We start from the raw sequence: 18,694 nt of genomic DNA, 5'->3' as shown, positions 1-18,694 counted from the left end.
GGGAGTAAATGAGATACAGGTGGAGGTGGAATGATCGGATGCAGGAAGTAGTAAATGCTCAGGGGATTTTTAGACAGGTTCGGGCTGCGCTGAGCGTAACACCCTACTCCTGTGTGTATGCTATAAATGCTCTGAAAATATCTCTCTGAGGATCTGCTGGGTTACAAGAATATTTGTGTGAGTCTAGAGCTTCGTGCTCCTTGTTCTTCAGGGTTGGTCATCGGTTCTTGGTTGTGTGCAGGACTTGGTCTCAGACGTCTCAATCTGAGCCGGTCGAACTCAGTTGAACCCTCTTTCTCCAGGGAGCCCGCCCCACTTATATACCCGCCGGGGCGGTAGCGTGCCCAGAAAGGATGGCGCGAGTTCCAAGGTGCCATAAATGGAAAGCAATCGTCATAGGCTGCTGATGCGAGGTGACGGGGAGGGTTGAAAATGTGCCCCCGTCCGATCTTGTTCGACATCATGCCGTTTTTCAACGGGAGCCGCAGGGAGGGCCCATCGGGCAGCAACCGAGCAGCCTGGCACGTCCGCCCGGTCAGAGCAGGCCTGACACAGTAGGGCGGCAGGCAGGGCGCCTCGAGCTCTGCGATGTTATCCCGAGGCACGCCTGTCGGAGGGTGAACTCCTAAAGCGGGGATCCGGAGGGACCCTCTTTGAGATTCGGCCGGGGGGATGACTCTGAATCTGTTTTGCGGGTGAAATAAATGGGCATAAATACGATGGCAGATGGAATGGAAGGATCGGATGCAGAACACAGTAAATGAACAGGAGGGATTTTTAGACAGGTTCGGGCCGCACTGAGCGTAATACCCTACTCCTGTGTGTATGCTATAAATGCTCTGAGAATGTCTCTCAGGGATGTTGCTGGTTACAAGAATATTTGTCTATCCTTGAGCTTCGGGCTCCTTGTTCTTCAGTGATCTGAGCTTCTGTGCGTGAACTTGTCCTGGCCGTCTCCTTTCTTGTCTGTCCTCCGGCTCCTCCTTAAATACTCGCCGGCGGTAGCGTGCCCAGAAAGGGAGGGCACGAGTTTCAAGACGCCATAAATGAAAAGCAACCATCATGGGCTGCTGCGCGAAGTGACGGGGAGGGTTGAAAACGCGCCCCCATCCGGTCTGTTCGTCATGATGTCGTTCTGCAACGGGCGCCGCGGAGAGCGCCCACCGGGCAGCCACTGAATGGCCCGGCGTGCCCGTTCGGTCTTGTACACCTGACATAGAAAGGTGGCAGGCGAGCCGCCTTGGGCTTCGCGATGTTATCCCGAGGCGCGCCGGATGACGCGGGATGGGACCTGTGCATTAAATGTCCCCACGCCTCCCTGCCAGGCCGTGGCAGGGACTGGCACCGAGTGTGGCAGGAGTAGTTGGAAGTGACAGGCCACGCGCCCTCCTTAAATACGGCATCAGACCTTTCACTGGTTGACACCTCACCGCTGGACCTCTATGGGGACCACCGGTGAAGGACTTCTGAGGCCGTCGGGGAACCGAATGCTCGGGGGTCACTGTTCACAGCCCCGAGCACTCTCTCCCGAATATGCCCCTTCTTGGTCCTCGGGGAACTGAGTGCTCGGGGGCCACTGTTCACGGCCCCGAGCACTCTCTCCCGGAATTAGCTGTTCGGGTCCTCGGGGAACCGAGTGCTCGGGGGCCACTGTTCATGGCCCCGAGCACTCTCTCCCAAAACTAACTTCCTTGGGTCCTCGGGGTACTCAGGTGCTCGGGGGCCACTGCTCGCAGCCCCGAGCACCCCTTTCCCGGTACTTGGCTTTTCTGGTCATCGAGGGACTTGAGTGCTCGGGGGTCACTGTTTACGTCCCCGAGCACTCTCTTCCTGGCACTTGGTCTTCTCGGGTCATCGGGGAACTTGGGTACTCGGGGACCACTGTTCATGGCCCCGAGCACCCTCTCCCGGGACTTAGTCTTCTCGTACCTCGCAGAGATAATCCCCGTGGGAGGGCGCCACGTGGCAAACTGCTGATCTGGCCTCGTGACTCGTGGAACCCTGGTTCCTGTATCACCAACAGCAGCCCCCGGGCCCATTGGCAGGCGATGGCTCAGAGACTGCGGATGGGGCCTTCGTCTTCATCGAGGTCGATCCCAGCACCGACGCCATGTGGCGTATTTTTAGGCGCTGGTCTCTCTGGCCCAGGCTTTTGGAACTTGGGTGCTCGGGGGCCACTGTTCGCAACCCCGAGCACTCTCTTCCCGATACTTGGTCTTCTCGGGTCATCGGAGAACTCGGGTACTCGGGGACCACTGTTCGTGGCCCCGAGCACCCTCTCTCGGAACTTGATCTTCTCGTACATCGGGAAGATACCCCCCCCAGGGAGGGCACCACGTGGCACTCTGCTGTTCTGGCCCCGGGACTCGGCGACCCCCGGTTCCTGTGTCACCGACAGCGGCCTTGACGAGGAAGTGGTCTGCCTGGAGGACGACCTTCCTCCCCACCGTGACGAAGCCCGAGCGCGCCGAGTATGAGTTCCCTTTACTCGACACCGGAGGAGCCTCCTACCTCCCATGACCAGGCCATGGGGACTTGCGGTTCTGATCTAGCTGCAGGAGCGGGCGCTGCAGTGAGCAGAGCACGGTATGCCATGGCCAGCCTCCCCATGTCCCTCTCCAAAGTAGATGCTGCTGTAACCATGGCCGGAGGTGTGGGTGCTGGAGGAGGAGCATAGGTAAAAGCCTCAACGGGCGCAAGAGGACACGCGGAAGTCGTGGCCGCCGCAGGGATAACCGGGGTAGCGAACGGCGTAGTGGGACGCGACGTGGTTGGGCGAGCGGTGGGTACCTCTACACCACCGCTACCACGGCCACCGCCCACGTCGCTCCTGAGCGGCTGCTGGCACTCGACGCTGCCTTGGCCTCCACCATCGCCATGCCCTCCACCGCCTTGTCCACCAGGCCCGTGGCCTCCACCACTGCGTCCGTCACCGCCACCCGCACACGAAGCCATGGTGGGAGAGGAGACGGTTTTGCGACAATGAAGGCAGGCGACGACTAGAAGAGAAACTAACTAGCTCATGACCTGGGGTGCGGTCGGGGCCACGTTTTATACCCTAGTACGTGCAGGAAAACCAGAGCGCTTGCGGGTTTGGAACTAGCGAGTTGTACCAACGCCTCCTGAGTGTGGGGCCATAGTTCTAGATTGTGAAGAGGGTCCACATACCAGTGATACGGAGAAGAAGGAGGGTGTATAACAGTTGGTCCAAATAGGTGTCTACCACATGTAATTTACATAAAAATTACATAATTTGTGACGCTTGATACAGATCTGATGGTCGATGTTCCACAAAACCCCTAATCCCTTGCCCTTTCTCCCACTTTCACTCATCTGCACCGCCGCCCCCTCTGCCTCGGTTGTATCACCCAACGTAGATATGGTAACAGTCCCACCTCATTGTATCGCCTCAAAATGGAAATGGTAATGGGCACCTCGGTTGTATCGCTCAAAGTAGGTATGGTAATGAACTTCCAATCGTGGATCAATCCCTGGTGGTGAATTCACTCATTTGGGTTCGGTTGCGATGAGTTTTTTTTTCCATCAGAGGGGCTTAACAAGCTGAAACTTGCCCCCATCGGGCCTAACAAGCTTAGGGCTATCGCACCACTCTCGTCTGTGTTTACCATTGAGGCCCGGAATACCTTTGGCAAGTGGGTCCGTAAATGATATAAATAACCAAGCCACTCGAAACCTTAATTCTAGAGGAAATCATCCCACTCTTGTTCACATGGCCACACCGCTAACCACGGTCCACATGATTGACAACCGCACTCTGACGCTAAGAGATTGCAATGCCCTGCATGCATGTCGCCAAATTCCAAGGATCCATGCACTCCATCCCTACCCCTCTATACGCTGCCACCTCCAAGGTAAGGCGCATGGTGCACCGCTCCGAGAACTCGTTGCTGCTTAAGAAAAACCACACCAAAACATGTATTTGGAACCAATGGTTTGTAGTACATTTTGGATGTGCACTTGCACGACGGCATGGAGTTGAGCATCTTGTTTTGCACCACGTACATGGACGTCTTCAGTGCCAAAGCCGGAATGAAAATAAAGGGGGCAAGGGGAAGCTCACATATCAAATGTACTATTAGTTCTAGCACGATTTCTTACGCTGTCACATTATATTGACATAGCAGCAAATATTCCTTACTTAGTATATTATTTTTATAACTAGCCCACCTAATAAATACCTCTCCCTCACAGTCTAGCTATAATATCGTGACAGAGCTGTATCTTGTACTCCCTTCGTCTCACAATACATGACGTTTTAGCCTCTTCAACTTTATTCAAAGTACATGACGTTCTATGATTTCGAGGTAACTTTACCTCAGGTTTCAGTCTTACCCATCCATTAAGTCTCTCTTTCTCAATGCAAATCTCAATTTTCCAATTATGCTACATCATTATAACTCATAGACCAATATGCAATAAAAAAAGATAAGATGATCATTTTACCTTTCATCTTAATACCTATGCCAAGTCTAAAACGTTATGTACTGTGAGACAGATAGAGTATAATACTGCTATCTCCTCTCTTTTTTTTAATTACTTGACACATTAGTAAGAAATTATACATAACACCTCATTTATATGCATGATACGCTGTACTAGGAGTAGCCTTATACCAATCGTATTAAAGTTAATTTAGAGAAAACCAATGTTCTAGGATAAAAGGGTGGTGAAGTGTTGGCACTGCCAAGCTAGTCTACTAGCTAGTACTATAATTAGAACTAGATAGCGCTTATTACAAAAGCTGCAGGGTGCTTGCTACTTCGAGTTTGGAAAAAAAATATTTTTCATCCTTAAAACTACCTCGAGCTCTATGTTTCGACATAGAACTTCGATACCGTTCAAACTGTAATCTCGAACTACATGGCACCGGACGGTGAGACCGGTGGCTTTTGGGTTGACTTGGAAGCCAAATGTCATCGAAAATGACTATAGTTCAATCAATGCGATGTTAGACGATTTGGAGAGTTCAATATTGCAAATCGGATATATAGCTTCATAGTTCATCGTTGAATATACAACTGACGGCAAAGTTCAGAGTTGCTTTTAGAGTTTCGCGGGTGTTAACATAACAGATTATCCTTTTCTGAATATGATCTTTACGTTTCTCAGACTTGGTCACCTGGGAGGTCCAAGGATGACACACACCCTTAGATTACAAACATATTATTGCAAAATTGTGACGTTGAAACCGTGAGTGTCACGTACTCGTCGCATCTTATCTATGTGCCAGTGGACAGAAGAACTTAGCAGTTAGCAGACAGGGAAGTAAATTCTATAGAATTCGGTTCTATAAAAGATACTCTTTTTTTTTATAATATGTGTTCCCTCTATCTCTACTATTTTAGTATGTATAAGGGTCCTACGAGAATCTTTTTGGACAAATTCTATAATATTTGTTTTCGACATAGAGAGTGAGACGTAGTGGGTACTCTGCCAGACAAGACGGCTAGTCAAGTACACTGGTAACAAGAAAAAATAAAATCTTAAATATTAGTAATTTAATTTACTTCTTGTGTATTATCTAGTTCCAAATATATATACCGTCTAGATCCAAATATATCGAGTGTGTATTCTGATTTTTAAGCTCTAGCTTGGCTCAGTTCAATAGTCGTCAGAAACAAAGTATCTCCTCGCCTGCTGCACTTGCGTGAGCTAGATATGGTTTCGACACTTGAATTGGACGTTGGCTTCCCGCTTTGACCCGATGCACAGCGCTGCTGCATCGGGATGGGACGAGGAGATGAGATGGAGGTGGCTTCTCTGCTGGGACTAGAGGTGGGACTTGGGCCGGGTCGGGCTGGCCCGACTCGGCCCCTTCGGGTTTTGGGTTTTTCGGGCCGTGCTAGAATGGTCCGAGATACTGCTCGGGTCGGGTCGGGCTGGCCCAAGCCACTGTCAGCTAGGCTCAGACTCGGCACACATGCCCGATGGGTCTCGTCGGGCCGGGCTGGCACGGGCCCAGCACTGGTACAATACAGTGCACGTGAGGGCGTGCTGGCGCGGCCACACGCGCGGCGCCGCGTGTCGGACAGCATCGGTGGGAGCTGGCGCGGCCGTGCGGGACAACGCGGGTGTTGGCGCCGCGTGTCGGCACAGGAGCGGGCGCTGGCGCGGGACGACGCAGAGACCTGGCGTAGGCGCCGTGTGTCAGCGCGGGATCGGAGCACTCCAGCGCGTGTGAGGGCGTGCCGGCGCGGGCTCGCGCGCGGCGCCGCGTGTCGGACGGCGTCGGTGGGAGCTGGCACGGCCGCGCGGGTGCTGGCGCCGCGTGTTAGCGCAGGAGCGGGCGTTGGCGCGGGACAGCGCAGAGACTGGGCGCAGGCACCGTGTGTCAGCGCGGGATCGGCGTTTGGCGCGGGATGGAGGCACGGAGCCGAGCGTTGGCGCGGGCACGCGCCGCGTGTTGACGCGACAGAGCCGTGTGTCAGCGCGGTTACAGGTGCAATGGCGCGAGAAACGGTGCAATGGCGCGAGGAGCGATGCGTAATTTTATGGTGGAATACGGCGAAAAAATATAATACATAAAATAGATGCATCAAATATTTTTGGAGGAAAAAAGAGAAATTTTCTTATAAAATAATGTGTTACAATGTGATTGCCTCGTTAAAAACCTTACACTCCAATATGGAGTTCCTCCGGAAAGAAAAAGAGTACAATACATCGTTATACACATAATTTACTCATTATCATCTAGATCAAGGTTCTCGAGGTCCGCTAATGCCCCCGCGATCTCCAAATCCTCAAGCTGATGTTGTGTGCCAGCGTTCGCCCTCTCCCAATCTTTGAGACAGGTGATTGCCTCTACCATTTCAGGAGTGAGCGATGATCTCCTCTCTTCAATAATTCTCCCCACCATGCTGAATATCGCTTCCGATGAGACGGTCGACACTGAAACTAGGAGAACATCCCATGCAAAGTGTGACAACACAGGGAAGAATCGCTCTTTATCTTTCCACCATGCAAGAAGGTTGACAGTGTTGTTGTCCGCAAGCATTGGATCATGGGTGTAAAGATCTTGCTCAAGGTAGTGGTTAAGCTCTGCTATGGGATTCCAAGATAACCTAGTTGTCTGCTGAGATGATGATGCGAATCCCTTGCCTTTGATCTTGTTCCATAAATTGGCCGCACTCGACTTGCTTGCTTTGTGTTGCTGTGTAGACTTCGGGACCGGAGGGCTATATTCAAATTTGCCCTGGTATAACTGAAAAACCCGAAATACTTCTTCTTTGACATGATTGTAGGCATCCGAGAAATCAAGGTTGAGCAAATCACTTATTTCCTGCAAAGCAAGCTCTAAACCACCCAACTTTTTACGCGGGTCAAATATAACAGCAAAACAATATAGATGTGGGATAGCAGAGAAATATTTTAGATATTTATCTTTCATTTGTTCAACAATGGGATTTAAAACATTGTTATCCTTATTTTCATTAAATGTGTATGCAATTCTCCAGAGCCACTCTAGCACTAAGCAAGATGTAGGATAATAAACACCGGACAACTGCACTGTTGCCTTGTAAAAGGGTTTTAGAAAAAGTCGTAAACGTGTAGCAATGTACCAATCAGTTTCTGTAAGTAGTAAACCAGCATTCTGAGCATTTACGAAAACAGTAATAATTCCTTCGTAACCTTTCACTTGCTTCAACATAGTATATGTTGAATTCCAGCGCACTTTCATGTCAAGTCCGAATTTTCTTGGCTTCTTACCTTGAGCCTTGCAGTAGTCCTTGAAACTACTAAATATTGTAGGCGAAGTAGAGATGAGACGGATGGCACCACAAATATTGTTCAAATAACTACTTACCATTGTCATACCTGCCTGCACCATGATATTGATGATATGACACATACATCTTTAGTGGAGAACATACCCACCAATGTAGCTCTGTATGTGAGGTTCTAGGTCCTCCATTGCTTTTGAGTTGGCTGATGCATTGTCCAAAGTTATAGAAATAATCCTATTTTCTATTTTAAATTCCTTAACAACCTCTAGCACACGTGCGGCAATGGCTTCTCCTGTATGTGACTCATCAATGATTCTAAACCCTATTATTCTTTTATTTAGGTTATAGTTGTTGTCTACATAATGTGCGACAACGCTAAGATATGATGTTCTTTGATGTGATGAAGTCCAAATATCAGATGTTAAAGCAAATGAGTAGGTCATATTATGGAAGTTTTGTTTCAAAGCATCTAATTGACTATGAAACAATTTTAAAATGTCATTCTTAGTAGTTTTTCTAGAGACATATTGATATTGTGGACAAAAACCATGTTGGATCATTCTTTCAAAACTTAGGCTTTCCCCATTCTAATTTGTAGATCCTTAGAAACTATATATTTAGCAATTTCTTGACGAGCTACTGAAGGATCAAATATCCATGTGTTTACCGAACCGTCAGGCGCAAAGATAATTTGTGTCTGTACAGGTTGTCCAGCTATCGGCGCAGCTGCAGCAATCTTTTCCTGACACCGTTTCCAATGTCGATTCAAATGTGCGGTACCTGCTGTTGTAGACGCAGATAATTCATGACTACAATAATTGCAAATTGCGATACATACCTTCTCACCACCCCGTATTTCCTCAACTAACTTCATGTGCTTCCACGCTTCTGATCGCCGTCCGATCGAGGTGGACGTGCTACCAACAGAGGTATGATTCACATCATCAGGCTCCATCTGATTTGCGTCGGTATGGTCGTCGTCCTCATACCCCTCGAGACCATCCATGTGACGGTCGTCCATGCCATAATCTTCCATGCTCGGGGACAACTGGCGAGGGTCGAGAGCTGGAGGGGGGCTAATGGAGCGTTGGACGGCTCTAGCGCGCTTGCTCCGAACAACACATGACTTTGAACGAGGCAGCATGATTGCTCTATGTTTGGTGACTCGGTGAGATAGAAAAATTTAGATCAGACTGGAAGATTAAATAGAAGCAAAGAAGTAGCCGTTTACTCTGCTCTTGCTCGTTGCTTTGTTTTGGCACTTTGTGTCACTCTGCGAGTCACAGGCTCACAGCATAAAGTTAAAGTCGATGAGTCACTTCATTATCTCACTTTATGCCCACTAGCTCACCTGGTTGTATGCCTCGTATTCCTAATGTCACGTTTGCTTGTAGCTTAGTAGTAATGTTTGCTTGTGAAGTTTGATTGAGAGATTCCTGTGCTCGTGTTGTAAATCACTACAGTTCTTGATCCTACAGGGATACGTATAATCATAAACTATTTAGCTTTTTAACTTACAGCCTCTAATTCAAATCTATGGTACTGAACCTTGTATATTCTTGTTTGCCTCAATGTTCAATATATTATGAGTGCATGACCATTTTCTTCTGACATGCAGGAAAATGGTCTAAGAGATGTGACTGAGCAGAGCTAATTTTTTTTCTTTTATTTGATATCACCATATCACATATTCACAACTCAGCTTACAGATTGTATATGATGAACTGGGCTTTTTTCGTACCGGACCGGCCCAGGCCCGACCCATTTTTTGTACCGGGCCAGAGCGCCCATTGAGCCTCATATCAAGACCCGGCCCGGCCCATAAATCAGGCCGGGTCAGCCCGGCCCAATAGTGCCCGGCCCGGGTCGGGCTTCGGCTCCACCGGGCCGTGCCGGGCTCGGGTCGGCCCAAAAAAAAGGGCCCAAAGTCCCAGCTCTAGCTGGGACTGGGAGAAGCCAGTCAAGCCACACTGCAATGGACAATAGTGCTACACACCTTGCGCGAAGAGCATGGGTGAGCATGCCCAGGGGACACCATGGAACCACCACGGTAGCATCTAAAAAACTTGATCAAACTACGAGAACACCAACCCGCAGCTACACTGGCACATGGTACACACTCGAGGCGAGGCATAAAGTTATTTCTGACTATTTAGGAAATACATGTATAACATTTATCTTGGAGCCGTTGCAAAGAAACTTGTGAGATGCTTTACATGCATAGAAAAAAAAACTAGCTTGCTGATGCTGAAGAAGCTGAATTACTGGCTTGCCGGAAAGAGGTTATTCTTGATATATCTTTTCGGTAATACTAGAGTGTGATTGTCTTTTAATTTGTTTGGCATTATAATTCAGGAAATTTTTAAGAAGACGTCTAGCCATGTTGACGTAAGAAGTTAAATTACTCGCTAATGAGCTCTGTGTGGTTGAGTTTAAACATATTCGTAAAGACCAGAATGAGATTGCTCATATACTAATAAAATGTGTGTCAGGAGATGTGATTGATCAGATACTAGCAAAATGTGCGTGTTAGGAGATGTCTTCTGTTATTTGGCTCTGACATCCTACTTCAGTAATTACGCACCTTGTTTGCGCTAAACATACCCTGTTTGTAGGCTTATAGTAGTAAATCTCATTTCAGATCGAAAAAAAGGAAAAAAAAAGACATTCTAAACAATGGTTTGATGTGAAAAAAGAACCACGAAAAATTCGAGCAAACTTGATTTCAAAGGGGAAAAAGAGAGCAAACTGGATCATGTTGGAGTTGGAGTGTTGGACTGGTCTGTCCAGCATTGTGGCCCAAACTGAAGATTCTGATTTCTGCCTGACACTGACCATTCCAGGAGATGGAAATTCAGAATTTCAGAGGCCACGAGCACCAAATCCACTCAAACCCAGCCGCCGAAAAGCATAAAAAATTCAGAGGCCTCCGCCGCTGCCGCCCGCGCACGGCGGACCAATGGAGCTCTCCCTCCTCCCCTCCCTCTCCCTCTCCCCACGGCGCGCCCTTCCCCTCCCCAGGAGGGCGGCGCGGCGGCTGGCCTTCGCCTGCCGCTGCCGCGCGGACGCATCCACCGGGGGAACACGGCGGTGGTTCACCTCCCTCCTCGCCGCGGCCGCAGGTTCTTGACAGCATTACTCTGCTCGATGGTTTCTGAGTTATCTTTAGCTGGAGTGCCGCGGTCTGATTCGTTTCTCTCTCTCTCTCTCTCTCTCTCTCTCTCTCTCTCTCTTGCGCAGCGGTGGGAGTTGGCGTGGCCGGAGGGGAAGCCGGCGCGGTGTCCACCAGCAGGAGAGCGGTAAGGACTGTCTATCTTGTACTCCGCTACTCCATCTGCCAAGATAGGATACGTGATCTTGTGAAGTGGGGTTGAGATGTTTTTGTTTTCTGTTCGTCTGCTTGGTTGATTAAATGGGCAGCTCAGGAGCGCCAAGATTCCGGAGAGCGAATTCACCACCCTGCCCAATGGCCTCAAGTACGCGCTTGCTCCGATTTTACTTCACGTTGGTGTGATATTTTGGGGAATTTGGTTCTATCTACGTGTGTCATGTATAAGCCTGGGCACGAATTAGTTGTCTGATACATAAAAGGATGCAACTTTTTTTCTAGTACTTTTGAATATTAGATTCATGCTTGAAATATCTGCTTGGTGCGTGGAGATTAGAATGGATACTACACTAGGCCGATTTCTTGGTGTGGCATTCCACTGATGAGGCAGGTTGCTGATTAAAGACAATGAGGATTTCAAAATAGGCCGTTTCACAAATGTCAAATTCTATGTTCAGAGTTCAAACATTTTGCCGATATTTGTTTGACGAGTAAATTTCAAAAACTTACAACTATTTTGACATATATTGCAAAAAATTACAACTTCTAGTGCTCATTTAAAAAACTAAAACTATTTTGACACATGTTGCAAAAAACTATAACTTTCTCACCGCATGCCCACCTGTCATCCTCTGGCAACATGTGGGCCCATGATTAATCCTCTTATTACATGCTATAGAGGATGACATGTGAGCTAACGGTGAGGAAGTTGTAGTCTTTTGTAACATGTGTCAAAGTAGTTGTGGGTTTTTGTAATGAGCACTAAAAGTTGTAGTTTTTTGCAACATGTGTCAAAATACTTATAGGTTTTTGAAATTTACTCTTGTTTGATAGAAAGCTGAAGCTTGCCTTGCTATTGCTTGAGTGTACAGTAACTTATCAAATTTCTGAGCAGGTACTACGACATCAAGGTAGGAAGTGGGGCTAAAGCTGTCAAGGGATCCCGTGTCGCGGTATGTACCACCACAATTTGTGTATCATGGATCAAGTGTAGCATGATATAGTCATAATGGACGGACCATTGGCATTTGCATTTGTACTGCAGTACGCTAATCCTTGATGACACTGCATATAATAGTCTCAAGTAACAGAGGAACAGTGTAATAATAGGCTTTGCTATGATTGAGATGCTCAAATTATGTAATAGCTTATCTTCCTCTATGATCACAGCTTGATGCTGAACCCTGTAATAAGAACCAGGCTGCATGCATTGCAAAATGCAGAGGCTGGACACTATCTTTCCATTATCTAAAAAAACAGAGGAACAGTGAGCCCAAGGTCTCCTGAGATGGGAAATTGCGCCGATTTGTTTACCGACTTGAAGACAAGTAATTTAACTTGAACACTAAATTTCATATCTGAAAGTGATCTTGTTGAATTGTAGTTGTTGCTTTTACCCTTGTTTTGTTTCAAGCACGCTTACCAGACATCCTCGTGCTGTGCTCTACTGTTTTCTTGGTGATAAGTCATGTAAATCAAAAAGTAACTCATACTTAGGAATGCAATAATTTACCTATTGTGATTAGCCTGCCACCTGGCAGTAAGAACTATTGTCGATGTTTAACCTATACATCCTGTTCCAAGACACATTTTGATTGAAATATGTTAGCATGCTACAAGTAAGTAACTGCCTGCTTAAAAGTCTGCGCTAAAACTAAAGATGATTCCAGTTCAAATGATTGTGTCGTATACTCATCCCAATGTTGTCATACATAAATAAGATAAATCATGACATACATACTAGCAGTATGAATGTTTACGAGCTGCATTCGCTATTACAGAACCATGTTTATCGTTTATAATGATTGATACTTATGTTAGTGTAGGTACATTATGTGGCCAAGTGGAGGGGCATCACATTCATGACAAGCAGGCAGGGTCTCGGTGTTGGTGGTGGAACGGTAATGCTATAACATCTTCTGCATCTTTCTCTGTATAACTGCTACATGTCATTCTCATGTTGGATGGTGTTTTTCAACTTATACCTGCATTTGGTGGTACTGGGCTAATTTTTCCTGACAACTTATAGAAATCTTATATTGCAGAAGTTCCTTGCTCCTATCTAAATTCAGGATAATACGTTTGTACATCAGTTTATGATTATTGTTGTGCTTCTTTATTTGCACAAGTAGGAACTTCTTGACAGTCTCTGCAAAAAGCAACCCTTGATATTTTTTTTTTAATTTTGGTATTTATGGAGCGATCATGGTTCATAATCTCAATTGCAATTATCTTATATTTATTGCCTTTTACAAGTCTTAAATTATGTGCAGCCATATGGGTTTGATGTTGGCAATTCTGAGAGAGGCAATGTTTTAAAAGGACTGGATCTTGGGGTGGAGGGAATGAAAGTTGGAGGCCAGGTCAGTTAATGCTAAATTTTGACTTGATTTCCCTCTATGATCTACCTTTTTAAATAAAAATTGAACTGACTTAGAAAACTTATATGTCAAGATCCTGTATGAACTAGGATGAGGATAACTAAGTTCTCCAACATACAATTCTAAATCAAATAATAATGTTGATGGTTGTGCTAGAACATGTTCATTTAATTGATGAAAGTGATATGCAAGTGCCTAAAAACATATTATTCATCTGTCATTCATATAAGAAAAAAAAGATGCATAGCGAATGTTGGTTTGCTTCATCAGTTTCATTCTTTTCAACAAAATATATGAGAATATTTAACAGCATGTGGAAAACAGCTGTGTTTGTGCTGCAATCTGATAATAGTCAAATTGTCAGAGGTTGCTTATCGTTCCTCCTGAACTAGCGTATGGAAAGAAGGGCGTCCAAGAAATTCCTCCAAATGCAACTATTGAGGTAAGCTGTTATTTGTTTCCCCATCATTACATCGGAACTCTGTCCTATTCATCTTCAGCTGTTTGCCTTGGTTTGGTTTTGTTTTTTCTCCATCTTATTATTAGATGTTCTCTCTTTTCAACAGCTGGATGTCGAGCTACTATCAATCAAACAGAGTCCATTCGGGTAAGTGTGGTTTGTTACGTACATTCACCTTTTTTTTTTCCCTCCTGGCATCACTACAACATTAGTTTCTGTTTTACAGGACTCCTGTGAAAATCGTTGAAGGATAACTGTGCATAGAGTTCTGCAGAAAATGATATTGCATAGGCTGGAGGGTGCTACTATTCGAAAAGGCTAGAATTACCAGAATACGTTGGTACTATTGCATTGATAAGTGCATTCTCGTATAAGATTTTGAACTTTATTAAAATATAGATTTTGCCGCTTCTATCTGATGAAGATGAATCGTTTTATATTATCTATTCCAATTTTTATAGTATCTGTAGTGCTTAGAAGAACCCTTGTCTTTTAATTTATTGGTAACAAAAACATAAATAGACGTCTAACTTGTCGATTATGTGACCAGTCATTCAGATTCACGTTTTGGGATTCGATTTGTGACACAGTGCTAATAACCACATCTTAGTAAAGATACTGCGATATATTGTTATCAACTTATTGTTAGGTAACCCTTTTTGACTGTTAGAAAAGGTTCCGTGCTGCCCAGCTGCCCAGCAGATGACCCTGGGCAATGTTTAAACAAGGAGGGAAGCCTTTGCATCTTCTGCATGCAAAGTTTATGCTTTCCTCTCTTAATCAAGAAATGCAACAATACCAATCTTGCCCTGAAAGATAAAGATGGTTTCCAAGTTAATTCAGAGTCCAGCTGTGAGTCTTTATCTTGGAGGTATTTGTGTGAAACAAGATCAAATGGTATGGAAGAATCCAACCTATGTGTGTTTTTGACCAAAGATGGATGTTTGAACAAATTCTGATGATGGTTAAACACCTGAACAAACTTGGCATAGTTTAGCCCTGAAGGCAAAGCAAGGCAGGAACTACTTCTTGGCCAGTACATATACTAGTTAAAAGGTTGTTTCTTGGAGACTAAAGGAATGATGAAATCTTCTAAATGGAAAGTAAGAAGGCAGAGAACATCAAGAATCTCCTTCTGAAGATTGTCATTCCATTGGCTTTTCCCCTGGCTGGTTCTTTCATCTGTGACCTCATAACAAATAGGGCAAATAGTCACAGTTGCACAGACTCATCTGGTAGTTCAGTCAGATTCGATCCATCATACGGTTCAACCTGCGACGAAGAGGAAGGAGAAATGGACTCTACTCGTCACGCATCAGGAAAGTTGGCGCGATCAGAGAGTGCCTGCAGCACTGAAGGTAGACTTCTGATCAGTGAATTTGCAAGGCAGGCTTCTCCTGCCGAAGAAATCATGGCGGCAGAGGCCACTGAGAATCCATTAGATGTTGCAGTCAACAAAAAACTCCAGGATGATCAGAGAATGGTCATCGACGAGATTGCGAGCCTGAAGCACATGGTGTCAGCCCTTGAGGAGCGAGCTTCCAGCATCGATGCGCAGTTTCATGACTACTGCGACATGAAGGAGCAGGAGTCGGCGTACCAGAAGATGCAGATCATGTGCTTGGGGATGAAGCTGGAGCTGCTGGAGTCTCAGAACCAGCGGCTGGAAGCAGCTGCTGCGGAAATCCGCGTTGCTGCTCAAGAGTTTGCAGCCATGCGAGGCAAGCTCGATAGGCTGCAGAGCAAGTTCGAGAAGATCTCGAAGAGAAGCAAACAAGATTCGGATGCCGTCGATGAGAGAATCCTGGCACTTGATGCCAAGCAAGCTCAGATGGCAAGAAGGTGCGAAGAGTTTGAGCAGCGCATGGAAGAGATGAAGCAGCTGACATTGCAGCTGCATGAGCAAAAGGGAGCAAACAATGAGGTAATTCTTTAACGATCAAATGATCTTGTCCACTTCATCCTTTCTTGTCTTTTGTGTTAATTTGATCACGATTTGTGTGATCAAATTGTTCGCTTTTGGGCATGCATTGCAGAACGTGGAGGTCGTGGTTGAGAGAAGCTTGCGGAAGCTGTCGAGCGGAAGGGACCTGGTGGACGGGCTGGAGGCGCTCCGAGACCGGTGGGCCGCCGGCATGGAGGAGATGATCTACCTCGGCTGGATCACGGCCTGGCTGCAGCACGATCTCCTGCTCTGCGACGAGGGCGACGACGTCGGCGCGATGCTTGATGGAAGCAACTACGACGACCACGACCACGACCACGTCAGCGTGGCACAGCGGCGCCCGCCGGAGGAGCAGAAGAAGGGGGAGACGATGGTGGCGGCGGTCGCGCCCAGCAACGAGGTGCAGCTCTACAAGGCGTCGTCGTCGTCGTCGTCGAGCACGTCGTCGGGGCCGTGGCGCAGCGTGGAGGTGGAGCCGTCGTGCATGGGGTTCGGACGGCCGAGGTTGCTCCGGAAGCTGCGAGGGTGGACCGGAGGGAAAGGCAGGGGCAAGAGGCCGTTCAGGGTCGTGGGTCCATGTTGTCAGAAATAACTAAATAAATAAATAAATTGTTTCCTGCAAATTTGCTTGTGAAAAATGTGAGAATGAAATGTGTTTCTGGGAGAAAAAAAGCAATGTGTGAATTGCATGAGATGAGGGGAATTAAAAAAGGTTGACGCATGTTGTACGTGTGGCGAGGATTATTGGTGCGTTTGGGACTCGGGAGCAGAGAATATCTGGTGTACATGTGCTTCTGTAATTCCGCATGTATTCCAATAATAATTAATGTGTTCATGGGGATTGCAGTGGGGACTACTTGGATCTTAAGCTTAGTTAGTTTATCCGGAAATATATAGTTAGTCGTGCTCCAACTTCCCGACTTCTATGTGCGGGCACGTCACAAAAATGTCTGGTCGTCACAGCTATTCCAGTTTCTGGTAGTGTTAACGAGTCAGGGCTCAATCTGACCAATTAAAAGTATATATTTGCTAAAAAAGTTTCATATATATATATATATGTATTTATGTATTATACCTACTAATTATGATATTTTAAGAAATTATTGGGTGTGCATATGTACACCATGTCCTGTACTGGGTCCACCCATGCTAACAAGCCTGAATTCGCTCATGCGTCACCGCCCCACAGTTTTCGACCATGAGATGAAAAATATTTTTTTATAGTTTCACCGTTTTGCAAAACATATTCTAAAATTGGACTTTTCCTGAAACTATTTCTAGTTTTGACTTATTTTCCACGCCAATGTTGAGGGTGTTGAAGGTGAATAGGTTCGCACAAGTACGATTGGCATGGAGGTGAGCCAAGCTGGCGCAAACCCAGCTGATGTGGCCATGGCTCAGCGCCAGTGCGCGAGGCGTAGGATTCCTGCGCCTGACTTCTTGGCGCGGCCAATTAAACACCAATTAGAGAGGAATACCACTCCAATGGAACACCTATTGGGAGGGATGTCTCCTCGAAAGGATATGAACTTGTCCTTCATTCTATATATAAATCAAAATGAGTGCAATGACAAAATTAACTAGAGTTCATTCTATCTACTGTTCTACTGTCTCTATTACAGTAATATGTATATGGAATTGATGAATCGGATGTTTAATTTCCATATACTTGTTACATATATATATATACAAAGGGAATGGGTGTCTCCCTGTGAGGAGATACATGTTTACAACAACTGTGACACCCGTTTTATCGGTCTGGCCCGTTTCTTCCCGTGCGTGTAGCCCAGCCCATCTGCTCCCTCTCTCTCTCTGACAGCTCGGCCCCACTCGTCAGATCTTTCCCCTCCATCCACGCCGTGCTCGCTCCCGTGTTTGGTGCAGCACCGCAACGACCGTCCGAGATCGCCAGCGCCCTCAACTGCATCCGCGAATCCCGCAGCTGCCGCACGCACGCCTATATATGCCGTCCAGCCCGCCGCTCTCTCGTTTGCCCTCAATTCCGCCCGCTCCACACCCTCGCAGAGCCGCCATTACCGGCGCCGAGCTCCGCCGAACGCAGTACGCCGCGACTGAGCTTCCCCCGACGCATCTGAGGCTGCCTTCAGCTTCGTCGGAGCACAAGGAGTCCCTTCCGCCGCTCCTCGACGATGTTCCGCTGCCGCACGGTCCATCTCGTCGAACTCCGGTGAGTCTCATCGCACCTCTCCATCGCCCGCCTTCTCTGTCGCGCCCCAGGATCGGCTGACCAACTCTTCGTCATCGCAGGACCCTGAGGAAGCCTCCCCGACCCCCAATTTCGCGCATTCGCCACCGTAGCCAAGTCCATGTCAAGCTTCGACCCCACTGCCACTTCCCTTCACTGCTGACCACCGCCGAGACCCCGCCGGCCACCATAAACCCTGGATGAGACTCCCCGTTACTATCTAGTCCTATTGCGCCGTTTATCATCGAATTTGGTAGCCCGTAGCCATTGTTAGCGCGTCGCCTATCGCCGCTGGCCACCCGTTTCCCCCCAACCACCCTCAGCCGTCTGATCTCGCGTAGATAGTCCAGATTAGACCGGGCGAAAACCATACCCCTTCGGTCCACCATGGATCGCTGAACCATGCCACCTCAGCTGGTCCACGGGACCATAGACCCAGTCAGCACCCACGCCAGTTGCGCGTCATCGTTTAGTCTGACGTGGCAGTCCTAGTCAGCCAACCGATTTGATTCAACAGCCACGTCAGCGTGCTGACGTTAGGCTGACGTCATAATTAGGTTTTCTAAATAAAAATTAATCTGTTAATTCCTTCAAATAGGTAATTTTATATATAGGCCCACAAACTTTTC

The 18,694-nt window shown here is 47.2% G+C and overlaps 2 protein-coding genes across 2 annotated transcripts; both read left to right on the top strand.

The window, feature by feature from the left end:
• Positions 1–10,614: 10,614 nt before the first annotated feature.
• Positions 10,615–14,326, top strand: LOC133892424 (peptidyl-prolyl cis-trans isomerase FKBP16-4, chloroplastic). Its single transcript, XM_062333183.1, has 9 exons — positions 10,615–10,867; positions 10,986–11,044; positions 11,166–11,221; positions 11,969–12,026; positions 12,900–12,974; positions 13,347–13,436; positions 13,819–13,896; positions 14,021–14,061; positions 14,141–14,326. The coding sequence occupies exons 1-9, from the start codon at positions 10,705–10,707 to the stop codon at positions 14,166–14,168; spliced, it is 648 nt and encodes a 215-aa protein (XP_062189167.1). The 5' UTR covers positions 10,615–10,704; the 3' UTR covers positions 14,169–14,326.
• Positions 14,327–14,597: 271 nt separating this feature from the next.
• LOC133892423 (protein CHUP1, chloroplastic-like) lies at positions 14,598–16,700 on the top strand. The gene is made up of 2 exons (XM_062333182.1): positions 14,598–15,838; positions 15,951–16,700. The coding sequence occupies exons 1-2, from the start codon at positions 15,011–15,013 to the stop codon at positions 16,449–16,451; spliced, it is 1,329 nt and encodes a 442-aa protein (XP_062189166.1). The 5' UTR covers positions 14,598–15,010; the 3' UTR covers positions 16,452–16,700.
• Positions 16,701–18,694: the final 1,994 nt, after the last annotated feature.

The sequence above is a fragment of the Phragmites australis genome, chromosome 15 (genome assembly GCF_958298935.1).
Source record: "Phragmites australis chromosome 15, lpPhrAust1.1, whole genome shotgun sequence".
NCBI lineage: Eukaryota > Viridiplantae > Streptophyta > Magnoliopsida > Poales > Poaceae > Phragmites > Phragmites australis.
The sequence above is the reverse complement of the archived record's forward strand: the minus strand, read 5'-3'. Positions and strand labels throughout refer to the sequence as shown.

Bases quoted from the DNA above. Each gene is read 5' to 3' on its own strand.
- LOC133892423 (XM_062333182.1), top strand. From the start codon at position 15,011: ATGGAAAGTAAGAAGGCAGAGAACATCAAGAATCTCCTTCTGAAGATT. The intron at 15,839-15,950 runs GTAATTCTTTAA...CATGCATTGCAG, and splicing joins AAAAGGGAGCAAACAATGAG to AACGTGGAGGTCGTGGTTGA.
- LOC133892424 (XM_062333183.1), top strand. From the start codon at position 10,705: ATGGAGCTCTCCCTCCTCCCCTCCCTCTCCCTCTCCCCACGGCGCGCC. The intron at 11,222-11,968 runs GTACGCGCTTGC...ATTTCTGAGCAG, and splicing joins ACCCTGCCCAATGGCCTCAA to GTACTACGACATCAAGGTAG. The intron at 12,975-13,346 runs GTAATGCTATAA...AATTATGTGCAG, and splicing joins TCGGTGTTGGTGGTGGAACG to CCATATGGGTTTGATGTTGG.